This window comes from Geospiza fortis, unplaced genomic scaffold (assembly GCF_000277835.1).
Source record: "Geospiza fortis unplaced genomic scaffold, GeoFor_1.0 scaffold157, whole genome shotgun sequence".
Lineage (NCBI taxonomy): Eukaryota > Metazoa > Chordata > Aves > Passeriformes > Thraupidae > Geospiza > Geospiza fortis.
In genome coordinates this window covers 605,720-629,289 of record NW_005054314.1, presented here as the reverse complement: position 1 = coordinate 629,289, position 23,570 = coordinate 605,720, and the positions used below count along the sequence as shown (strand labels likewise).

At 40.8% G+C, this 23,570-nt stretch overlaps 2 protein-coding genes across 2 annotated transcripts in view; both read left to right on the top strand.

Moving 5' to 3' along the window:
- Nucleotides 1–20,165, top strand: part of NRK (Nik related kinase) — an 83,429-nt gene extending 63,264 nt beyond the window's left edge. Inside the window, exons 21-30 of the mRNA XM_031056052.1 lie at nucleotides 987–1,160; nucleotides 1,653–1,782; nucleotides 2,179–2,337; nucleotides 3,994–4,137; nucleotides 5,344–5,478; nucleotides 7,209–7,309; nucleotides 7,875–8,024; nucleotides 10,938–11,097; nucleotides 15,447–15,589; nucleotides 16,390–20,165. Of these exons, the coding sequence (XP_030911912.1) occupies nucleotides 987–1,160; nucleotides 1,653–1,782; nucleotides 2,179–2,337; nucleotides 3,994–4,137; nucleotides 5,344–5,478; nucleotides 7,209–7,309; nucleotides 7,875–8,024; nucleotides 10,938–11,097; nucleotides 15,447–15,589; nucleotides 16,390–16,473 (1,380 nt within the window). The 3' untranslated portion in view covers nucleotides 16,474–20,165. The remainder of the gene's footprint in view (nucleotides 1–986; nucleotides 1,161–1,652; nucleotides 1,783–2,178; nucleotides 2,338–3,993; nucleotides 4,138–5,343; nucleotides 5,479–7,208; nucleotides 7,310–7,874; nucleotides 8,025–10,937; nucleotides 11,098–15,446; nucleotides 15,590–16,389) is intronic.
- A 307-nt stretch (nucleotides 20,166–20,472) lies between these two features.
- RADX (RPA1 related single stranded DNA binding protein, X-linked) overlaps nucleotides 20,473–23,570 on the top strand; it is a 24,634-nt gene continuing 21,536 nt past the window's right edge. The window contains exon 1 of the mRNA XM_005419898.2: nucleotides 20,473–20,586. Within this exon, the coding sequence (XP_005419955.1) occupies nucleotides 20,473–20,586 (114 nt within the window). The remainder of the gene's footprint in view (nucleotides 20,587–23,570) is intronic.

The following is a 23,570-nucleotide window of genomic DNA, read 5'->3' as shown; positions in this document are numbered from 1 at the left end:
AAGAGTGTGGGAGGGAGCAAAGGCAGATGGCTGACACCTCATAAATTTCTCCTCTGCCTTCTAGTCTTTTCTCCCCTTCTCATGGAGCCTCCCATCCCTTTCTCTGAAACCTTTTTCACCCACCAGCTACAGCCACCATGAGTCTCCACATCATCTCCAGCATTGCTTTCCTTGTCCCATCAGCCTGAGCGGCTTTGAAGTGGTTAGGGTGTACCAAACTGCCCGAGTGATTCAAATGGGGATTTGGTTTGGTTTTGCTCAGTTGAATGTGACTGAAAACTGAACTAAAAAGCCCCATGTTAGATTGGTTCCCCAGTCTCAAACACTGACTTGCATATTTTGGTTTCTGTTTTTTACATCTAAATTAAAACATAAAATGTATTCCCAGAAACCCGCCTCTGACTCCATAGACAGTGCTGTCAGGGAAAGGGTACCTCACAAAGTTGACAAGTATTTCCATGGGATTCTGTAAGGAGGTCTGCAGAACCAAATGTCACTATACTGGAAATGCTGATGCTGGGTCCTACAAATGTCCTCTTTCTGGAGTAAGGTTTCCTAATTCAGTAAATGGAAAGTAGCAATGAAATTAATGGTGAAGGGCTTCAAACAAAATGCAGGTCCAGAACCAAGTGCCTTCTTCGGTCTGCAGTATGCCAAGGTCTGGTCTGAAACTCGTTAGCAAATTATTTGACTTGGTATCTCTGAGGCTGAAGTTCCTTCTTTTTCTGTGCTTGAGGTAATGTACATGAAGAATATTTGTGGAGTTCTTCAGGAGTAAACCCCAGATTTATAATCTTGGATGTTTGCCATACACTTTGGTATTTAATTTTTGGTTTTAATCTTGCCAGAGGGTTTGTCTTTAAATGATGCATCAAGGGAGAGCACTCCTCTCCATGTGCTCATTATTTATCATCCTAATTAACTGGAGCTGCAGAGTGCATTGGAAATAAACTAAATGTGGTGTTTATCTGTATGTTCTCATGCAGGATCAGATTTTGGGGAAACAAATTCCAAACACTCAAGAAGGCCTTTGGAGCATAAACAACCAGAACTATCTCCTGCCAGATCTCCTCCAGCAAAGCCAAATTACAGACTCCTCTGTGAACCCGCCACAAGTGCCACTGACTTGCCAGGAACCTCAGAACAAACCTCTGACTAAGGTAAGAGATAAACCACCGATCGCCTGGATTGAGCTCCAGCCTTTTTAAGTTCCTTTATCCTGTCTCTTTTTACAATGAGTTTTTTCACTACGTCTCTTCTTTCCTTTAAAAGTTTTATCTGGGAGGAAGATAAGGAATCTTGAGCTGCCTAACAGATTTCATTGTTCCACTTATTTTCCCCCATCTTCTTTTCTGCTCTCTTTCTTTCCTTGCTTTGTTTTTTCTCCCCTTTTGCACAAGCTAGAGGACTCACACCTTCTGCTCCTTGCCATGGCAGCATTCTGGTGTGCCTCTGCTCATTGTCCCTGGCTTTCTCCCACCCAAGCATCATGTGAGGGAGCACAGGGCAGCCCCAGAGGGCTCTGACACTGCTGGGAGCATGGGCCTGTGGGGAGAGGGGTCACTTGAGGCGGGTAACAGCTCTGTCAGAGCAGCACAGGGTGTGTGCCCTGAGCACTGCCCACCTGAGGCAGCTCCTGTTTCTCATTGCAGAGCCCCTGTGCTGAAAGCCCACCTGCCAAGAGCAGCACATCCTCCACAACATCCTTCACATCATTCATAGATCCGAGACTGCTGCCAATCACGCCTCCCACCAGTCCAGTAGGACCTTCCTGTAGTTCTCGTGAGTATGCTTTGCCTTTGCATTAAAATGTTCCTCCTGGATTGCTTTTTGGTGGGTTTTTTTGGGGGGTTGGTTTTTTTTTTGGCAAGGGCTTATTGCTTGGAAGTGAAAACTCTGAGCAGTCTCCTGAAACTGGAACTTCTCATTACTGTGAATTTTCATTGTACTGCTTCAGCCCTTCTTTCAGATGTGGTTTGCTGTGCTCTGCTGCTGTGTTACCACCATGCTTTCTCAGGAATGCCTGAGGAATTTTCCAGATTTTTTTTGGCTATACAAAGCTCTCAGGGTGTTTTCTCACCCCTCTGGGATTTCTTTTGTTCTGCCATGAAAAAGGTGGTTCAGATATGAGCTGTAACCAAACACATTTTCCACAGCTGTGTGTGTCTTTCATTCCAGCATCTAGTGCCAAACCTGAGCCTGTCAGGAGGGAAAATGCAAGGAAGGGCTCTGTTGTCAATGTCAATCCAACCAATATCCGCCCACAAAGTGACAGCCCAGAAATCCGTAAATACAAGAAGAAATTCAACTCTGAGGTCCTGTGTGCTGCTCTGTGGGGTAAGCTGGAGTCCTTGGGCAGGTGTGTGGAGGGAAGGCACAGCAGGAGTGGCTGGCAGTGTCTGCTAGGCAGATTTCACAGTTGTATTGCCACTCTCTCGGCAGAGAGTGCTGGAGTGGATCCCTGAGCTGATACCTGTGTCACTTACATGGCCCTGCCTTCCCAGGGATGAGATGGCAAACACATGAAATACAGTTGCAAAGGACTTTGTGCATCAGAATTAGAAAAGGTTTTGATTAAGCACCAAGTTGAAGCCATGCTCTTGGGAAAGCCAAAAGTTGCAAATGTTTCAGCAGCTTTTGTGGCTCATGAGACTCATCTGAGCTGCACACGGGTACAGCTGATCACAGAGCCCTGACCCAGGGGCAGTAATCCAAACATGAAGCCTTTTGCGGTCACATGTGTTAGGTATTCCAAGGATCCAAAGCCAGTCAGGTCTTTCCAAAGGCTTGTCTTGCTTAGTTCCTGCTCTCACTGCTTATTCTGTTATGGAACACCACTGAGCCATTGTTTAAACTTACATGCTTTTTACAGGGTCAGCTTCACATGGTGTAAAACCAAGATACAGGATCAGGTCACCCTCAGCAGCTGTAGACCTTGTCCCAGTCATACATTACCCAAACTCTTGAGTTGTTTTAACTATCTTTCTGCTTCAGTAGAACAGATGTATTCTATGGGACTCACCCAGCCTTTTTCTCCTCGCTTTCTGAGCCTGGAATGGCAAGTGAATGAAGTAGATGGAATCTTATCCAAAGCAAATGTAGATTTGCAGTTTGTAGCTTCACAGATTTTGCATAATGTGGGTTCGTAGGAATCCAAAATTTTAAATTAAGAATAGAGCTGTGTAGTAAGGTGTGTAATTAAATGTGCATTGAGGCTGAAGAACACCAGGTACTTCTCAGAGCATTGCCACTGGAGGAGAGTGCTTGTTACAGCAGGATACCTTATATTGTGTCTTTAGAATCTGCTGATTAGAAACATAGATGTCATTCCAGCCAAACACAATTTCTGACATTCTCTGATGTCAGCAACCCAATAGAGCCTTGTCTTCCTTAGCAGCAGTTGGATTTTAGATGGATTCACTCCTTAGTTTGGCATTTGAAGGCATTTTCCAAACCAGAGACTGTTTTCAAACAAACCCTGCACCTCCTTGTAACACAGTGCTTTCTCCCACAAGTTTGGTGTCCCCATTATTTGCATGTTGTATTTGGAAAAAGCGAATATGGGGGGATTTTTTGTAGTTTTTATTTTTATTTTTATTGTGGTCAGTAGGGACTCTTGGAACTCTTAGTTGGCTCTCCTGTGTCACTACTGTAATGGTGCTGGACTGGGATTTTTGCACTGGTCATAGGTATTTTCCAAGGTCACTTGAGACGTTCATGTTCACAGAATATTTTCCTTTTTGTTTAAATCAACATGGACTTCAGCAGAGCTACTAATCCTTCAAGTTCCATAGGTATACAGCTGTTCTGCTGAGTAAAAATTCTAATAGTGAATTCTTTTTATTTCTGGAAAGTCATCCACAGAGCAACAGAGAAATTATCAGGTTCCATTAAGCAAGATTAAATAAAAATTGGTTCTCAAAACAATGAACACTCGCTGACCTCTGAATCATAGGTGACTTATGCAGTATTTTTTTTTTCATGTATCGACAGGGGTAAATTTATTGGTGGGAACAGAGAATGGATTGTGGCTGCTGGACAGAAGTGGGCAAGGAAGAGTTTATACGCTGATTACGAGGAGACGGTTCCAGCAAATGGATGTTCTGGAAGGACTCAATGTGCTAATTACTATATCAGGTTGGTTCAGTAGCTAAAAGTATCTGACCCACGTTGGGGTTGGAGGCAATTAAAAAGAAGAATTAGGTTATAAACTAGGTTGAGGAATTTCCTCTTTCAGAAAATCACAGGACAGTTATTCTTGTTAATAGGAAAACTCTGCTGAATTTTTAACATTTACACTCCCATTCCAGAGAGGCTTTGGGACAATTCATTGCCTGGTTAATGTGTAAAATGGTTTGTGGGAAGTACAGAGTATTTCATATTCCTTAAATGGGCTGATTCTCTGCAAGCTGTAGTTTGTCACTTCTCTGGTTTCTGTGATGGATGAGCATCTATCTAAGTGCAGTTCTATTAACTTTATCATGATATAACCTCATCCTGTGTTCATCAAGAGGTATGAGCAGTAACATGAGAGGGATCTGTATTTTGTAAGCATCAATAACATTAAGTGGAGGTTTTCAACCTCTGCCAGGAAACAGTTTGGACTCTGGCCTTATTTCCCATGGCTGAGAGTGGCCTCAAAGGATGCACAATACATACCGAGGTCAGAGGTGGGGGTCCAACAAGGAGTAGCAGCTTGTCTCCAATTCAGACTGATCATGGTGGGCAGTGCCAACAGCTGATTGTCCCATACTGCCAGGTCCTGTTGTTACTGGGACATGACATAATCCCTCTCTTCAGAGTAATCTCTGTGGTCCCAGAGTGCTGTTGACCATAGGCTGCTTATGAATTAATACAACAAAAAGAGTGATTGAGATGAAGGATGACAAAATAATTCTCAAGTGTAAAGGCATCCAGAAGAAAAATAGCTGCTTTGAATGAAAGTTGACAGTTAATTGGAACTGCATCAATAGCTTATTCAAAGTGGCCATTGTAGGACATGCCTGTGTTCCAGGATAAACAGTTAGTGTAATGGTTTCTGATAACACCTGTGTCTGTAGAAACCTGTTCTTTGGCCCGAGGGAGGAATTTTAGTCAGGTGTGAAAATCTTACATGAAGTTTGAGTCACAAGTGCACATGTGCCCAGTGCCATAGAATTGCTCCTGTGCCAGTTCCCCCTGTGTGTCCCCATCACTCCTTTCATGCCCTTGCTATGTTCTCTCACCCTGGCAAGGCACACGGACCTGCTGTACTCAAGATCACAAAACTCTAGCTTTTTGTAAGTGGGGGAGAGTTTCTACTTCAGGGAGTTAAAGTGTTCTGTCTCCTCTTGCAAATCCCAGGGAAGAAGAATAAGTTGAGGGTTTATTACTTGTCATGGTTGAGAAATAAAATTTTGCGCAATGATCCTGAGGTGGAGAAGAGGCAAGGCTGGGTGTCTGTCGGTGACCTGGAAGGCTGTGTGCACTACAAAGTCGGTAAGGATTTCCTGGTTTTTCCTTAGAGAGATGCATAATCATCCTCCTTTTGCATCTTGTGACAGCAGTGTTCTTCAGCTTTGTTTCAGGATTGTATTGGGTGAATATCTCATGAGTTCTTTCAAGACTCCCTGTTGTACATGGCAGGTGCCTTGCTCCCTGTCATTTCAGCAGCATCTCTTCTTGCAGCAATTAGTTACAGATGATGTTATGGCTGTTCCCTGTAATGGCTGGAAGGAGGGAGTGCCAGCCATGGTCTGTACTCAGTCAGTGGTTCCGTTTTTCTGTAGTTACTTAAGGTTTTAATTGAACTGGTGTTTTCCACCTCCTCAGCTTCCCTCTTGGCCCTGGGTAACTGCTAAGAAGTTGGACCTAGTTCAAGTCCTAGTGAATATTTGTAGGATGACCTTAGGTAGATCAGCTCATCCCTTTCTCTCATAAAAGACCCAAATATACCTTTGTTTAAACACCCTGGAAATGGTACCATCTCACTTTTCTTGGGCTCTCAGGCAGCTTTCTTCAAAGTTAATGTGAGGATTGTGATAATTTCTGTCATTTAACTGTGGGGGTAGATATATGGCACATTTTGCTTTGGTGAAGGATGGTGTGAAAGTGGCACTTCCTTCGAAGTCAAAGTCATGATACAGAGGAGTGCAGGAAATGTGAAGTGGCTGCTTCTCATTAATATTTTGCTTGACGGTTTTGCATTTTGGCTTTAGAAGTGGCAGGGGTTAAACTCAAGGAAGAATATGAAACAGATGTGTGTTGTTAGTTTAACTGTGATTACAGCTAAGCACCCACATATTCCGCTTCAGTTGCTCATCCTCGGGTTTGGTGCATTTTTAAAAAACACAACGACAAAATACTTATCCTAAAATTAGGCAAACATTTGCTAGGAGCTTCTGTGTTTACATATGACAAGCCACTCCTGCGTTTTTGACAGCACAGCTGCTGCTGTTTTTCTCTTGGAGAATCTTCTTGTATCTTGACCTTTGGTTGTACAGCTATTTTTCCAGGTAGAAAAGAAAAAAAAATTACTGTTCTGCATTTTGGTGGAGTTTGCTGAGTTTTCTTGTTCTCTGCCTATGTGAGATAGAATCCTGTTTTCCATTGTGAAAACACAATGCACAAAGAAATCTTTATTTTCAGTGCATGATTCTTCATTTATTCTCAATGGGCCCAGCGTGACCTTAATTGGCTTGGAGAAATTGCTCATCTCTTAAATGCTTACTCATCTCAGAAAGATGGGAGTCCTTCACCCACACAGCACCTGGGGATTTAACCCACAGATGAGCAGTGACATGAAAATTCATCCTGCCAAGTCTGACAAAATTGTTCAGCCAACAACCACCAGTCCTCCAACAGTAGTTTATTCATAACCAGTAGTGGTGGAGTGTGTTCATACTTAAAAAATCAAGAGGTTGGTTTAGCTGTAGGGTCAAGACCTTTTTCTCTGAATAGTGAGATTTTTTTTCATCACTATATGAAAAGGAAGATATAAATGTTGGTAACAGTCATTTGGCTTTGCTGAAAATAAATGAAGTGTAGGTTTCCAGTCAAGGTGTTGTCACTGGTGATATTAAACATTGATGTCCAGAATGCATTAGTCTCCCATGCTGGATTAATGTCTACCTCTACAAGTCATCCATTGAAATTATTTCATGTGATGAGATGGTCTTTGATTTAAGCATCTGTCTGGTACCTAAGGAATTGTTCTTCTTGTATTACAGTAAGATATGAGAGAATCAAATTCCTTGTAATTGCTTTGAAAAACTCAGTGGAGGTTTATGCTTGGGCTCCAAAGCCTTATCACAAATTCATGGCTTTTAAGGTAAGTGAAACATCACTTTGGTTCAGATGTGTCACTGTCTCTCACTGTCTCTCATCTGTGCTCTGCTTTTGTTTTTGTTGTTTTGTATAACATTTATTCTAGCTAAAGATAAACTGAGTATTCTTTTGAAGAAAATGTAGTGCCTTTGATGTACTCTGGAGATGGCAAACATGAAACTGTCACAGTCATGAGTGTTAGATGTGAATAACTTGTTTCTCTCTACCCCAGCCAAACTCAGCAGGTGCTGTGCCAAAATGTGCATTTGAATTGACAAAGTTGATGTTGATTTCCCTCAAAAGGGGATGAAATTAAACACAGTGGTAGTCAGCCTACTTTTTGCCTAGTCCATTTCTAGAATCTTGATTTCTTTTTCAAACCACAAATGAATTATCCAACTGTCCATGCAACTCAGTGGATGATGGATACTTAGGTCCTTAAATGTAACCTACTATTTTACCAAAATAGCTGTCTAACTTCTGAGTTTTGAGAATTTGTAGGATCCTAAATGTAGTTCTGCAAACCAACAGTTTTATTGTGCTACATACTGCATTTTTCTTTTTTCCAGTCCTTTACCTCACTTCATCACAAACCACTGTCAGTTGACCTGACTGTTGAAAATGGGCAAAGACTAAAGGTCATATATGGCTCAGTAGTGGGATTTCATGCCATTGATGTGGACTCTGGATCTGTGTATGACTTGTACCTTCCAACACACGTAAGAGAATCCAAAAAACTACATTAATGCCTTTGTTCTTCGGGTTGTGTATTGATAATGATCAGGTTAAGAGTTGTGCTATTTTTCAAAAGAATGACTAGTGGCAGCTAATGCAAACCACTTTTCACATAGTTTTATAACACTGAAGTCCTGTTTAAATGCTTTTATTGCATTTAGAATATCAATTTTAGTGGTTTAATGTCATAAAGCCTATTGTATGGACAGTGCTATTTTTAATTGATTTATCCTGGAAATTTAGGACTTAAACAAAGACACAATAATATCTACATGAATTTAGGTAACTTTTACAATCTGCCACTGTGCAGACAGCAGAAACCAAGTTCAGACTAAATAAATTTGCTGATCTTCTTGCCATTCAGTTGCCCATGAAACCACTCTGTAAATTCAGAAAAAGTTTTACATTATCCTTGGGACTTTCTCATTAGATTGTCAGTAAGTTAGCATGAAGATGTTGATATCAGGGGTATGTGTACATCTTGCATTGTGTTTCTGTTTGAGGCGATGGAGAGCACTAAATTCCTGCTTCAGCTCAGATAACAGCAAATTGCCCTGCAGAAGTGAATGGCTGGCATGGGGCTGTCCAATATGAAGTCTATGCTATGGTGTTAATTATTTTGGAGTTTTGTTTGTGTGCCTGTTTTTTAGCTATTTTTTTCAAAGCTGTGAGTCCCAAAAGCCAGAGAATCTTGGGGGCTTAGGTTCAGCAAACTGGCAGGTTCCAGACTGGCTCCAATCTGATGGGAGGCCCCTGGCAGAGAAACTTCTGTGCACACTTGAACCCTCCCTGAAGTCAACAGTGCTCCACAGGGGCTGGGGGTGCCATGGCCTCCTTGCATCCCCAGACCATGTGTCCCAAAGTTATGCTTGGGAGGTCTGAAGAAATCTCATCCTAGATCTGCATGTTGCAGCCTGTGCTGTGAATCCATCTATTTTTAACTTTTCTCCACTCTCAGCCCCTCATTTTCAACCCAAATGAAACCCCATTCCTCCTGTGCAAGCCACTTGATCACTCTGCTGCCCCTGCAAGCCACAGCCTCCATGTTCTGTCAGACCTGTGTTCCTGATGGACACAGTGTGTAACATTGGCTGTTAGATTTATAGGCTGCTCTTAATTGAAAAATGACTTCTAGCTGTTCTAACTGTTGAATCACCTGCTAAAGGCTTGTACTGTTTATTTCTGTGTTTGTTTTTTAAGGTACTTAGTATTTGTCTTGTTAGAGGATTTATTTAATCTGACAGTACCTTTGTTAACTAGTCAGCTATGATGAATTCCCATCAGTTTGTAAATTGAAGCGTGGTACCCACGTGCCTTTCTGGAAGTGGGTTGCTGAGCAAGGTGAGCAGTGACTTGTCAAAAGGATCATTAGCATAATTGCCCAAGAGAAGAAAGGCAAAGAAAAAAGTGAACTTTCTTAGAGGCTTTACTTTTTCAACTGGCTGAAAATACAATTAGGTACCTGATGAGAGAGATTTCCCAGGTGACTGCCCTGAATATGTGGGGCACCTGAGACTGACTGCATTTGTGTGAGCTCTTCAGCCACAAGTTAGCACGGACTAAAAATATATTTTCCTTTCAGAGTCTTAGACCTGAAATAAATCAGCTGCTACAGCAGCTCTATCTTTTTTGATACTCTATTATTTCAAAAGAGCTAGAACCGGATACTTACCTCCAGGAGCTTTGTGGTGGCAATAGCCCAGACTGTAACAGGCTGACTTGAGATACTCTTGCTTTCTGGTAGCCTCTTTTCCTGGTTGCCCAGCTCTTTCTGCATCTCTTACCTGCTGCGGTCGCTCATGCGGGTCCCAAGGCGGCGCATTAAAATTGCTCTGCGGCTCTGGATCCCCGTTCTAGTGTTACGGATAGTTCTTGCGGAGGCACGGAGTCAAGTGGGTGGCCTGAGTGTATTCAGTTGGGCAAGTACAGCTTCAGTGCTTCTTTACTGTTCGTTGTGCCCTTACAGTGTGCATAAATGTCTGTGCTTGAGGGGAAAAAAAAAAAAGACCTGTGTGTGGCTGGCTTGTGAGAATGATGTAAAGCTCCAGTCATATGCTTCCTATAAAAATAATAATTTTGGTGATTTAATTTACTATGTAACATCCTATTCTGAGTAGCGCTTTAAACAAGGAAGTGCTTTGTTTTTTTAAGGCTGTCCTCTTTTTTTTTCAAAAATGCTTTCATAAAACCCCACCTTCATGGTTGTATACTTCACCTTTAGTTTTGGGTTGTTTTGCTTGGGATATGTTGGCTTCTGGGAGAGATTCGTGTGTGTGAAATGCACTGTTCCTGTGGCAGGCAGAGGTGTGCCCAACAGCAGTCAAATGGGCAGCTATTTGTAGTAAAGGATCTGGGAAGGGAAAGACAGAGTGAAAAGGTCCAGGGAACTTTTTACAGCAAGATAAATACAATTAAATTTGCAGGTTTTTACCTTGTGAGTGGGGAAAGGGAAGTATCATGGAAAGTGAAAGCACTGATCTCCTGGAATGTGGAAGTTTCTGTCCTTCATCTTCTGAAAAAGTTGTGAATTCAAATTTATTTCACCTTTCTCCTATTTATATAATCCAAGTATTTTGTGAGGGACTAAGTAAATATTATTGTGTCTCAATGGCTCCATGGCTTCTTGAAACCAATTAACACTGGTAAATTTAATGTGAACTATTGAACACTGATTTATTTGCAAACCTGCTGTCATATTCAAAGGGGGGAGAAGGAGAGAAAGTCTGTTTCAGAGGCTTACTAGCAAACTATACAGCCTCTGAGAACAGGCATTTCTTTCACTTTCCATGAGCCATGAGCTAGTTCTTTTTATTGCTCTGCCAAGCTAGTTAGAATGATGTCATCACTGAAATTGCAGTCTGTGTTCTGATATAAATCTCAGTAAAATATGATTCCAGATCCAGGGGACGATCCGCCCCCATGCCATTATCATCCTCCCAAACACCAGTGGCATGGAGCTCCTGCTCACCTACGAAGATGAAGGCATCTACATTGATATATATGGGCATTTCACAAAGGAGACTGTTCTACAGTGGGGAGAAATGCCAGCATCTGTAGGTATGTATGAAAAATAGCTCTCTATTAAATATAAGATGCTGCTGCACGAAGCCTGACTTCTTTATGAGGTTTGTGTCTCTGTAAAAATGGTTGTATGGCACATAAAGCAGCTTCTGAGCAAACCAGATGTGTAAAAGAGTAAACAGATTTATGGGTGTTTGTGTTAACACAGCCAATGATTGCAATAGGGGCTTCCCATTTGGACACAATCTGTATTCGTGTCACACTGTTTATTGCATCACACATTGACTATACAGACAGACTTCACTGAGGATGCAGCTTACCACCAGTTTCCACAGGGAGAATGATGTGAATTACAGAGGGGAAGAAGTGTTTTGGTTGTTCATAGCTCACAGCGTTTTATGTAGAAATTCACAGCTACTGAGGGGTCAGTTACTGAAGAGATCTGTAACTGCTGTCAAATGGCCCCTTCATTTTGGCACTTTAAATTCACAGGGCTGCCAGCCCAGGGTATTTGTGATAGATTCTTAATCTCCCCATGCTTGCAGTTGGCTGTGTAGGAGGAGATTCTGCTTGTACTGCAGCCAGGACAGCTGTTTGTTTCACCTTTCCCATAGGGCTTCAGGCTAACAGTGGGGAAAATGAAGCACAACATAGGCAGATTTTTGAGTTTATTACTTGCTAATTTCTGTCTCACTCCTGTTCTTTATTTTAAAACAAACATTCCAACAAAACAAGGCCCAAGACAATTAGACTGCACAGAAGCCTGTTATTAGCTTGGAGGAAACCGGATAGCACAGTGAAAAATCAAGGATGTTCACCTTTTTCCTTTCACTTCTACCTGAGTAGTTTTAGGGAAAGCCCATCTTTGGGATGTGGTTCAAACCAAATCTGACTTGAGATTGAAATGATACTTCCACTAAAAATTAACCTAACCTCTAAATACACAACTCAAACTTCAGATAAGACCTCTGTTAACTGTTATTTTAATAATTTTACCCCTAATTCCTATAAATTTTATTAATCCTTTGATATCCTTGGCTGCAGACAAAAACATTATAAGAGAAGTGTGAATAACTGTTATTTGAATGGCCCAGCTTAGGGGCAACTTGACAGTTTCTTTAAAAATCCTGTTTTCCTGGAATTTCTATGCCCATTTCAAACCTCCTTAAGTCTGTATGAGCATATCTTAATTTTCACTCTCTGTTGCAGACACAGAAGGGTCTTGTGTTACCCTCAGGGTGCTCTCTAGTCATCCTTTGCTCATTTCTTGATTTCTTTAAACACGTATTTTGAAAGAAATATTTGTAGTTGGTAAGAGTATTTTGACAGATAAAATTAAAAAGTTTGTATTATAATCGGTGGATTTAGGGCAGAGAATCTAAATATATCTTACTCATAGTCTTAAACTGGGTCCTCTGTGACCAATCTGTTAATAAGAAATCAGAGAGAGGAAGCTCAAATCCCATGGGAAATTAAAAACCTGTAGAAGTATTCTATGTTTAATCTGAAAAATGTAAACATATGTAGGCTAAATATAAATATAGCTGTAACATTTTCTGTGAAACAGGTTTCAAAAAGGTATTAAGAAACATCAGGTTAATAAGATTTGGGAGCACTCTTGCCTGTTCATGTGAGTAATGAATTATTTATAGTATGTAGCCATGAAGGGTTGACACAAATCTGGATATTCCCAGAGGAACTAGTAAAAGTCTTTATTTCCTTTTCCCTGTACAGTTTAGAAGCCTATTCTGTAGAGAAACAGAGAGTGTAACCAAAAGGTGGTTAAATTACTGCCTCAATGCTCTGCAGCATCCCAGCTGGAAGCATAGGATATTTTTATCTAAAACTGCAGTGGAAAGTGGACTCAAAGTAACTATTCCCAAGGTATAGGAGCTATTGTTCCAAAATAAGACAACTCTGAGTATCTGCTCTCAGTTCATTTCACATGAAACACCTCTAAGAGCTCCCACATGGGAGGATTATCATGACTCAGTACTGACCTCTGAATTGATAGCCTGCTATCCTTCACATTAATCTCCATGTATAGATAAGTCTTTATTATTGGACAACTGTGCAAATGGTGTAATGAGGCCGTTTTGTTTGCATGCTGTTTCACAGAAGAAATTTGGGAAAGAATTTTTTGATTCTGCTACAAAACTGAAATTTTTTGCTACTTGTACTTAAACCTGCCATTGTCAGTTGCTGGGTTCTGGGTATATTGGCCAGACAGCAGAGCATCAGGGCTGAACTTGGTGTATCTGGTTTATTCTGTTCTTTTTTTGAATACTGCCTGGAGGTCAGATCTCTTCAGAACACAGCAGAAGTGGCCCAGCAGATGACCTAGAGGTTGCAGCAGACACTAATGAAGTGGTTCCTGGGAGCTGCAAGGAAGCTATCAAACTGAAATCTGCCAAAGGCACAGATACAGACACAGCATAGTGGCAGCTGGAGTTTAGTTTTCATTTAGTGGAAAAGATCAGGAGACTTATTAGTTCTTTGTTGCAAGACCTATACGACCTATACTAAACAGAGTAGCCGCAGAACAGTTTCATGCTGTTTATACACATGCACCTGCCTTGCTTCCCACCCCCAGAACCACAGGCTGCCTCTGTCTCCATTGTGTTCAAAAGCAAACTTTGAAAAGGTTAATGTGATGTCAGTTGGTACAAAAAATAGCAAAAGTTTGAGTCTTGTATCATTTTGATGTTCTTCACTTTATGTGTGGTCTGGGCTTACTTTTCAGATCCTGTAGACTGCATGGGTGCTGCCCTGGGCTCATGCTGCTGCTGCTGCACTGTTCAGAAATGTTAATGACACTTTCTTCACAGCCTGCAGCAATGGTGCCCTGTTGTACAGCCTGAAGCATAAAGAAAAGATTGTAAAATATATTCATTTCATGGTTTTGAGTTTTAGAAAATACTCCTCCTCTTTTGCCACTCACCCTTGGTTACTCACTACTGCTTTGCTTTTAAAACAGGTTCATTTCTTCTTCTTTACTCATGACTGGAATATTGGGAAAGAATTATCTTGCTCTCAGCACTAGTGGCAGGGAAGCCTTCAGTGTGCACAAAGAATAACTGAAAGTCTTCTGAACAGATTTAGGGGAAATTTATAGACTCTGAGGAAACTAAAATCACAACACTGTAACCAAACCATATGTGTTTCCAAGGAGGTATGATTTTCATACATTTGTTCTAACAACAATTATAAAGCAAGGATTCCAAGTTAATGTTAAATCAACCCTGCTAGAAGTATATACAGTCATGTGGGCATGTTGCCTTTATTTTCTGCTGTCCTTCTCAAGCAGGATTGCAGGCTGCTGTTTCTAGTATCAGTCTGTACTGAAAGTTCAATTTTTAGACAAAAACCTAAATCAACATGGAAGGTTTTAAGAAGCAGACCTTGCTCACACTAATAATGTAGAGCAGATATACACTGTCAAATGAAGCTAAAAGCCAGTCCAGTGCACACATTCCCTCTACATCATTTTAGAGCAACAGAATTCTCAGACTAATGCAGTAACAGTTGATAGTTGAGTAAGAAGAACAATTTCTGAGCATTGACTACCAATAGAGCATAGCTAATGTGATTTTACCTTGGAAGCCCATACAAGTGCCAGTCAGAGGGCTTTCACTGAAACTGTGCCTAATTTGAAATCTGTGGTCTTAACTCCTTCATCACTATTCTAGTTTCTTATTGCCAGATTTAATGGGAGTATTGTACTAAGCTTCCACAGTGCTAGAATATCTTCTTTTGGTTTTGGAAATATTCCATATAACCAGGCATGAGAAGACACCAAATTAATCATGCCATGGTCTCAGATTCTGAAGTATTCAGGTTTCAGACTAAGCTGACCTCCATAGTAAATACAAACCCAGCTTCCTAATAGGAACAGAGTACAGTGGGTACAGAGAAGACAGTCAAGACTTTTCTTGAATATAAACAGTTAAGGATGAGAGGCAAAGATGGGCACAAGTTGCACCAAGATATTAGGAAGAGATGTTCAGCCCTGAAAGTAGTGATGCATTGCAGCAGGGTCTTGGAAAGGTTGTCAAATATCCATGAAACCATATCTGTACAAGGTCCTGAGTAACGTTGTCTATTTTGGCCCCACTTTGGGGAGGGGGAGGGGCAGTGGTTAAACAAGATGCCCTTCAGAGTTTTCCTCCAAGCTTTTGTGAGTCTAAGATATACAGTAGATGTTAAGATTTATGTCTAGAGTTCAAAATAAGTCTGAGAGGACAAACTGAAATTTAGTTACTATTCCTAAGGCTTTTTTGTGCAAACTTAATCAGATCCATAATTAACGTAAATGAGGCAAGAATCAGTCTTTCAGCTGTTAAACAGTACCTTTCTTCTTCTTTTTTTTATTTTTTGTCTTCTAGCTTACCTCCTTCAGTCCAATCAGGTCATGGGCTGGGGAGAAAAAGCGATTGAACTACGCTCTGTGGAAACAGGAAATCTGGAAGGAGTATTTATGCACAAGAAAGCACAGAAGCTAAAATTTCTATGTGAAAGAAATGACAAGGTACAGAGATGACTACAGTGTGGTGACTTAGCAAAAATGAGTAATAGCTGACTACGACACACCAGTTAATTCTGGTAACTTTGTTACTGGTTATTTCCTACCTTGGTATAAGTTCCCTCTTCAAAGCCAGTGTAGTCACTGTCCCACAAAGTACCCATTATGGATATTCATTAGGGATGCTGCACACATTCCCACCCCCAGCTGCTAGAACTCTCTATTCCACCCAGCCTTCACTGCTATCAGTGAAGACAAATGCAGGCATTGTGAACGGCACAGCACCACAGGTGTAGTGGGGAGGGTTAGTGAGTGAGCCCTGAAAATTCCCAGCTACAGGACTGCCTCTCCTGGGCTACTGAAATTACAGGAGTTGGAGCAGTCATGATGTGGAAAAAAACCCCAACACTCCTAATTGCAGACACCAGGGTATGGATAATCAGGTATGATTTTTTGCATATAGCAATTTTGGTAAATGTTCTCTGAAATATCTTTAGTCCCACTGTCATATTTAGAAAACTGAAATCCTAAAACCTTAGATTATTTATTTTTAAATGTTCTCCTATGTATTTTCAAATAAGGAAAGAAAATGAAGTTATACCACATTTTAAAAAATGCAGTTGTACCACATGTACAGTTTCACTTTAAAAAGTTTTTCATGGGATTAAAATTCAGTTGTGATATATGTGTATCCTTGTGTTTGGGACTGTGGCATTCTATCACCTTTCTTATATGAGTAAAAATATTTTCATAAATATAAACTGACAGTAGCATCTTTTTTTTCTTCTTTTTTTTTCCCTTTCAAGGTGTTCTTTGCATCTGTACAGTCAGGAGGCAGCAGTCAAATATACTTTATGACTCTTGGTCAAAATGTACTATTCAACTGGTAAAGCACATCAAAATGAAGACAATGAAAAATTCCCTGTAGGTAGCAGTGTAAAATTCTCAGAGGTAATATACACAAATTTGCACTTCTTACCTACAAAAATGTTGTCATTATTGACTTATTAAAATTCATATTCTTTCAGTCTGGAAAGAATTCTATTTTCCTGTTGAAGTATTGCAAACATGTTTAGTTTGTCTTTCAAAGTATGTTGCAAACAAAGATTGTATTAGGAGACTTTAGTGAAGAATGTAGCCAATATAAGAAGCTCCTGTACTCTGAAGAATGGGCAGTTACACTTTCACAGGTGATGTAATGTTGGTATCTTGAACTGAAGTCACTTTTTATGGACAGTGACAGCTGTTGGTAGATACAAAACCACAGTTGGAATCTATTTTGAATCGGGTTTGGGATCCTTTTGCAGTTTAAGTAAGCTGTTTCTGTCACCAAGATGAACTGGAATGACTTGTCCACGCCTTACAACAGGGAAGGAGTACAAGGGTTTGTGGTGGGTCCCAGCCAGACCAGAAGGCTTGAGGGATCCCTCCCTGGACCTTGAGGGATCATCCCCTGTGCTGGGTGGACAGGTGTGTTTCAGTACAGAGTTGTAAAAATAGTTAATTCTGAACATGTGCCCCGGGTGGGAGATTTCTACCAATGCAGGGAGGGACAGACTTTGTGTTTCTCTCAGGGCTGGATGCCTGAGCCCATAGACACAGTTACTGTAGGATGTATTTGTAAAAACTGTTTAAATACTCAGTCAAAATCATAGATGCATAAAGCATTATGAAACAGAACCTGTAACTTTCATTCACAGCTGGGACCCACACTTATATAAATTGATTTAAAGGCACTACCCATGTATATAAAGAAGGGCACAAGAGCAGGCACTTTCTTTTCTTCCTTCTTGCTCTTTCACATGAAGTCTTTGTGTATTTGTATGTAAATATAATCTTTCCACAACAGATATTAAGATTAACAAATGTATTCTTAATATAGCTATGAAAATATCCAAAGAGTTAATCTATTATAAATAGAAAATATAAATAATTCCAGGTGCTTTCTATGCTAATTATACCTAAATAAAGCTGCGTCTTCTAGTGTTATTGGTGCCACAGTGTTTCTGCATAAACTCTGTTCTCAGGGGCTTATAAGTTGGCCATAAAACTATAGAGTTATAATATATACATATATATATATGTACACACTATATACAATCATATACTATGATTCAATTTTAGGGTTTAATGTAATCCTTGTGTAGCTAATTTTTGGATGTGCTTTGAAAATGTAGAGCATCAAATGTAATACAAAAGAGCTCATTCCAGACATGATACAGTAGGGATAATGCTGTGGGCAAAAGTGAAATCACTAGTTCCAGTGCTTGAAAATAGGTGTTTTTACTTGAAATATTTGATACTGAAGGGTGCAGGAAAAGTGTGTTGGAATATCTGTTTGTCTACCTCAAGGTTCTGTGTTGATAAGAGGCAGAAATAGAGTTGTTGGAGCTGGCAGCTCTGCTGTCCAGTGTGTCAGTCTGGGTGCTGGCAGTGATGCTGTGACTGACAAGTGCTCAGAACTGTGTCCCTGTGCTGTCCCAGCAGGGAATCAAAGCAGGGGCTAATCACCCTTCCCCCTGTTCCCTGGGCTGGCACCTCCCTGCTGCAGGCAGGTCAGAGGTGCCTGCACTGTTGCTCTTATGTTTTTGGCTATCTGGAGGACTGCACTTTCCAAAGTTACTAACCTAGCACTTTTCACAGGCACTAGCTTATCTCAAAATGTATAGTGCTTTTTAATGAAGAATTTTCCTTTTAAATGTTTAACTAACAGAAAAATAAGCCTGAAGCCATACTAAAAAAATACATTTAAATACTCAAAGTGGTTCTTAATGTATGTGAGTGATTAGCTTGTGCAGACTTGAAACCTGAATGGAAACTGCTTGAGCAGAGCTGTGTGACAACAGGAGCTCTGTCTGGTTGTAGCAATGTTCCTGCTTGTTGCCAGGGCCAGGGCAAATAAGCAAAGCCTGGCCTGGCTCCCTGTACTGCTGAACATTTGGGCTTGTTGCATTGGACTTACAGAGTAAACAAACAACAGGGGGAAAAAAAGCCACCAACAAAAACAAATAAGTCCAAATCTATAGCAGAATCAGAGATGAAAGTTACAGTTACTGACAAAAAGTAAGTTGGAGACAATCAATTTATAAGCAACTTGCTTTTGACTTAAAAGTCTAAGAGACTGTGAAGGAAGAGCAGCTTTCCTTTTGCACACAATAGGTGTGCAAAACTTGCAGAGCTGCTCGTGCTGTAAGTAATCAGTGATCCAGGCTGCCCTGTAATGTTTTGAAAGTGTGCTTATCTCAGCAGCCTCTGCACTACGGAGGATGCATGGGATTTGTCCCTCTCCTGTTCTGGTGTCAACAGGTAGGAGGCTGATATTTTCCTGATGCTAGGGACTAGTTAAAAAGAATTTAGCAGAGAACAGTGGGAATTTATAACAAGTCATATGAACAGATTAAAGAAGCAAATGTGATCAAGCTTAAGTTTACTGTAGCAGAAAATTACAATGACAATACGTTGACACTGTGAAAAAGTTTAACTCTATGCTAAAAGAGAAAAAACCCAAACAACCACAAGTTCAAGAGAGGGAATATGCACTATTACATTGGGATTATAATTCATTCTGTTTCCCTCTGTTAGCTTTCTTCTTTCTAGCTCCAATTCAAGGCAGTGAGTTGGATTTTCATCTTCTATTCACTGTAAAAAAAACATTAAAAACTTTCTATGTGTAATTATGGAAAGCATGAAGCACTTAGAGGTGAATGCTTTTGAAGGATTTAGCAGTGGTATTGCAAATAGCAACAGCAACTGAATGCAACAAGGAGAAACCTGTGGCATTGTCCCTCTATCAAGAGATAGTCAGAAAGGCTGAAGATGAGAAAGAGCTCAGAGATGTTGAGAAGAGTAACAGAAGAAAGAGGAAGTGACTGAAGAGGAGGGAAAAGCTGAAGAAAAGAAACACAAGTAGCCAAAGGTAAGGGAGTGGATGTCTGGCACAGCATATTGCTGTAGGAGGAATACAAAAGGTTAAAAGATGTTAAGGAAAAGAAGGCAGCCAAAGAAATGGAAAGGTGTCTGAAGTGACTGGGGGTACTGAATGAGGGAGTATTTTGAATAACTGTTCAGCTCAAAGCAAAAGTACAAAGGCCAGATGAAAAAAATATAAAAATCCAGTAACCAAGGTTACCCAGACATAATTTTAACTATGCAAAATGTATATCACATTTGTAATTTCATTTTGTGAGGTGTTTCACTAGCTGTATCCTTTCACTAACTTTTAAAACCAAGGACTAAACTGCTTAATGTGTTTTCCTAGTGATGTCACTTTGACATGAAAAAATGCTACAGGGGCAGAATGTTAAGGATCCATGTCATTAACCCTTTGGTACATGCAGTCTCCTAATGACAGGTGGTGCTCATAATGTTGCATTTGCCACACAAGATTGTGCTGATGCTGCAGCAATGTAGAACTGTGTGTGCCTGCTTTCATTTTAGGCATGGTGAACTCTCTTTTGCAGCCTTAAGCTTGGCACATGACTTCAAAACCTGGGAACCATGCAAGTTATATACTGTACACTATGTATTATTCTCTAATGTGGAAATTGTACAATTGAAACAGTAATAAAAATACTCTGAAAAATCAAAACTAGTATCACACTTGTAATGATTCTGTTATATTGACATCAGCTCTTGTAAAAATTGTAGAAACCTTTGTTATTGTTTTCCAAATCAAGTCACCGTTCTTAGGGAAACATCCATATCTGCCTGTAGGGACAAAACAAATACATATCCTTGTATGGATAAAGATGTCCAAGTGACAGTGTGAGAGCTCAGAGTGGACAGAGTGCACCTGAGGGTGACAGCCAGTGCTGTGCTGAGTGTGCTGCTAATGAGCTTCACTGCATTTCTGTGTGTCTGCCCTTCTCTTCACACAAACACCCCGTGGCATGAGGGCAGTGGAACTGCAGCAAAGTGACAGCTTGCAGTCATTGATGCTACAAGAACTGGCTTTTGTGCACATCAGCCTGAGTGCCAGGTTAGCCCAAGTCACTTTTTCTCAGGTAAGCTCACACAGTCTTTATTGCCACTGGCATTTTTTCCTCCAAAGACCACCATAAAAGCTGGGTTACAAGTTCAGTTCCAGGGTTAAACAGCTGTATTTAAGTTAAATGAAGCATAAGAAAACCTGCACTCTGTAGGAAAGACTTCTATAGATTTTAAAACCAGTGCAGTGAGTCAAAGTTCCACACACCAAAAGTGTAACATATTTCCCTGCTGATAACCCGCCACTTTCTTAAACTGCCTTTCAAAGTGCAGAGAGCTGATTAAAGGGCAAGGGTATGTCAGCTGGGTAATCACCCAAAATGTTATTTTAGCATTACTTAACCACTTCTGTTATTTCCTAAGATTTAACAAAAGCACCTAGGAAATAATGGTGAAATGCATCAGAAAAACTTTTCTATTTTTGTCCTCAAAACACTTTGTGGTGAACAACTTTTACAATAAGCTTTATGATCTTGCACACCAGCTATTTTTTTTTAATCTAGAACATTACCTTTTATTCTTTTGTGCCTTTCCTTTCTCCAACGTATTTTAAATGTAATATTTAACAGAATGTAATAACATCCTCCTATTCAGCATTAGCTTATTCCTCACTGTCACTGCTGTAAAGGCTAACTACTGTTTTCTTAAGGTGTGTTGTATATAAAATCCAAGATATTTGACTGCTAATTGTCTCTGAGAATTTGAGACTATTGATTGACATGGGGTGAACACAAGTATTGTTTAGCACACTTGGTTGTAGCCATATAAAAATCATATTGTCTTCAATGAGCTGCTTACACATCCTGATGAAGCAGGCTCAGCATAACACAAAGCCCTCAGTTCTTGTGATGTGGTACAGCCATCTGCTGATGGCTCCTCTCCAGTCATTACTGATTCATTCTCTGAGTGTTTCTCAACTTCCAGTTTCTAATCCAGTCATATCAGTCCCACTGTTCAGGTATGGTAGGGAAATCACATCTAGATGAACTCACAGACATAACCAGTTTTTAAAACTTGTTGTTGACATGCTGACAGCAAGAGATTTAGCCTTGCTCCAGTTTTGAAATTGGTGTGTTGGCTGGACCTCTGCTGGTGAGAAAGAAAGCAGCAGGAGCAAGTTCCTAAGAGAAGGAGCAATCTTGTATCTGAACCTGCAATGCATACAGATTTATCCAGTATAAAGTGTTGGACTGATGGGGACTGATAGCAGTACTCTGCATGTATGCTCCACAAAAGCTTCAGCTTCAATGAATGAAACCCCAGTGACCCACAATAAAAATGGCAACAAATGCACATGTAACAATAATCTGTGTATGAATAAGTTTCTTCTGCAAATCCCATCATGAGCACAGACAAAAGTGGAGATAAGCTGGGGGTGGTCCACAGATTTCCTCATTATACCCACAGGTTATTTAATAACTAAAAAAAATGTACACCATAGATATCCATTGTTTGTGATGTGAAATCACATCCTGTGCAAGATCATTTGTTCATTTTTTTAAACTGTAAATGCCATTTTATCAGTTCACACAAGTAATGTGTTTACTGGGGAAGAAAGACACCCCGTGGAAGTTTTATCCAATACTTAGCTTCAACATAACACAAATGACTGATTTGTTTTAAACTTTCTCAGTGAGGAATGCACTGTGATTATCACAAAATCCATAGTGTCATATCATTCTTAGAGAATTCTAAAGGCCAGTAAAAGCTTGTGCTTTATACCCCTTTGTCTAGTTTTTTCAGTCTATTTTAAATGATTCAGGTGACAGGTTTTCCAATTTCCCCAAGGCAAATGCTCCACAGTAACAAAGGCAGTAGACCAAGGATGCAGCTGTGCTCAGGCTGGAGGAACTGCTCTGGCCCAGCACTTGAGCCAGCTCTGCCTCAGCTGCAGCCACACTTCTGGATTTCCAGACTATCTGGACCAGTGACACTATAGAGACTGGAAGTTGCTACTCTTCTTGGCCTTTTCTTTTAGCCCTCTCCTCACTCTGTCCTGCTGGAATGGCTGGGGTGGGCAGGGATCTCTGGAGAACGTCAAGTCCAAGCCCCCTGCTAAAGCAGGGCCATGCAGAGCAGGATCTCATCCAGACAGCTTTTGAGTATCTCCAGAGGAAACTCCACAACCTCTCTGGGCAGCCTGTTCCAGTTCCAGCTGATTTACCTGCCTAGGGTCAGGGTTAGGGTTACACCTAGAGTTAGGGTTTTTAAAGCAGAAAGCCCCAAGCTCCAGGCACATTGCAGCTGCTTCTGCCCTCAAAATAAAATTTTCCTCCTATTCGGATGGAATTCTTTGTTTATTAGTTTGTGTCTGTTGTCCCTTATCCTGTCACTGGGCACCACTTGTTCCCATTCTGTTGATACCTGTTTTTCAGATATTTGTGGGCATTGATAAAATCCCCTCTCAGTCTTGTAATTCTCTGGTTTCAATCGGCTCAACTCCCTCCACCTTTCCTCATAAGAGGTGTTTCCCCCACTAGAAAAAAATACAGGCACTGATAAAATATCAAAGTTCTTGATCTCAGTAAGCTTTCACAGGACTACTTACGAGATCAATGAAAGTGTCCCAATGGCAGGGGATTTGGAACCAGATGGTGTTTAAGGCCCCTTCCAACCCAAACCATTCTTCGATTCTATGGTGTGATAAAGAAGTTGGTAGTTGCAGTGGGACAAGAATCAATAACAATATAAATCTCACACACTTAGGAACCACTAATAAGAATTTCTTCTGAAGATGAGAGCAAGAACAAGACCCAGTAGACGTTTTCAACGGCAAAATGATTACGATTACCCTCACACTGCAACTATGTAAAAGACAAGTACAATATTAGAAGCAGGCACAAGCCTCTCGCAGCTGGGAACACACTGATGGTAAGGAAGAAGCAATGGCGAGTGCTGTGGAACCAGGAACAGGTGCTGCAGGGAGGCAGGGACCGAGGCGATGCTCGCCGATTCAGGCCTCTGTCCCTCCGACGGGGCGCTGGGGTCACCTGTGCCCCGA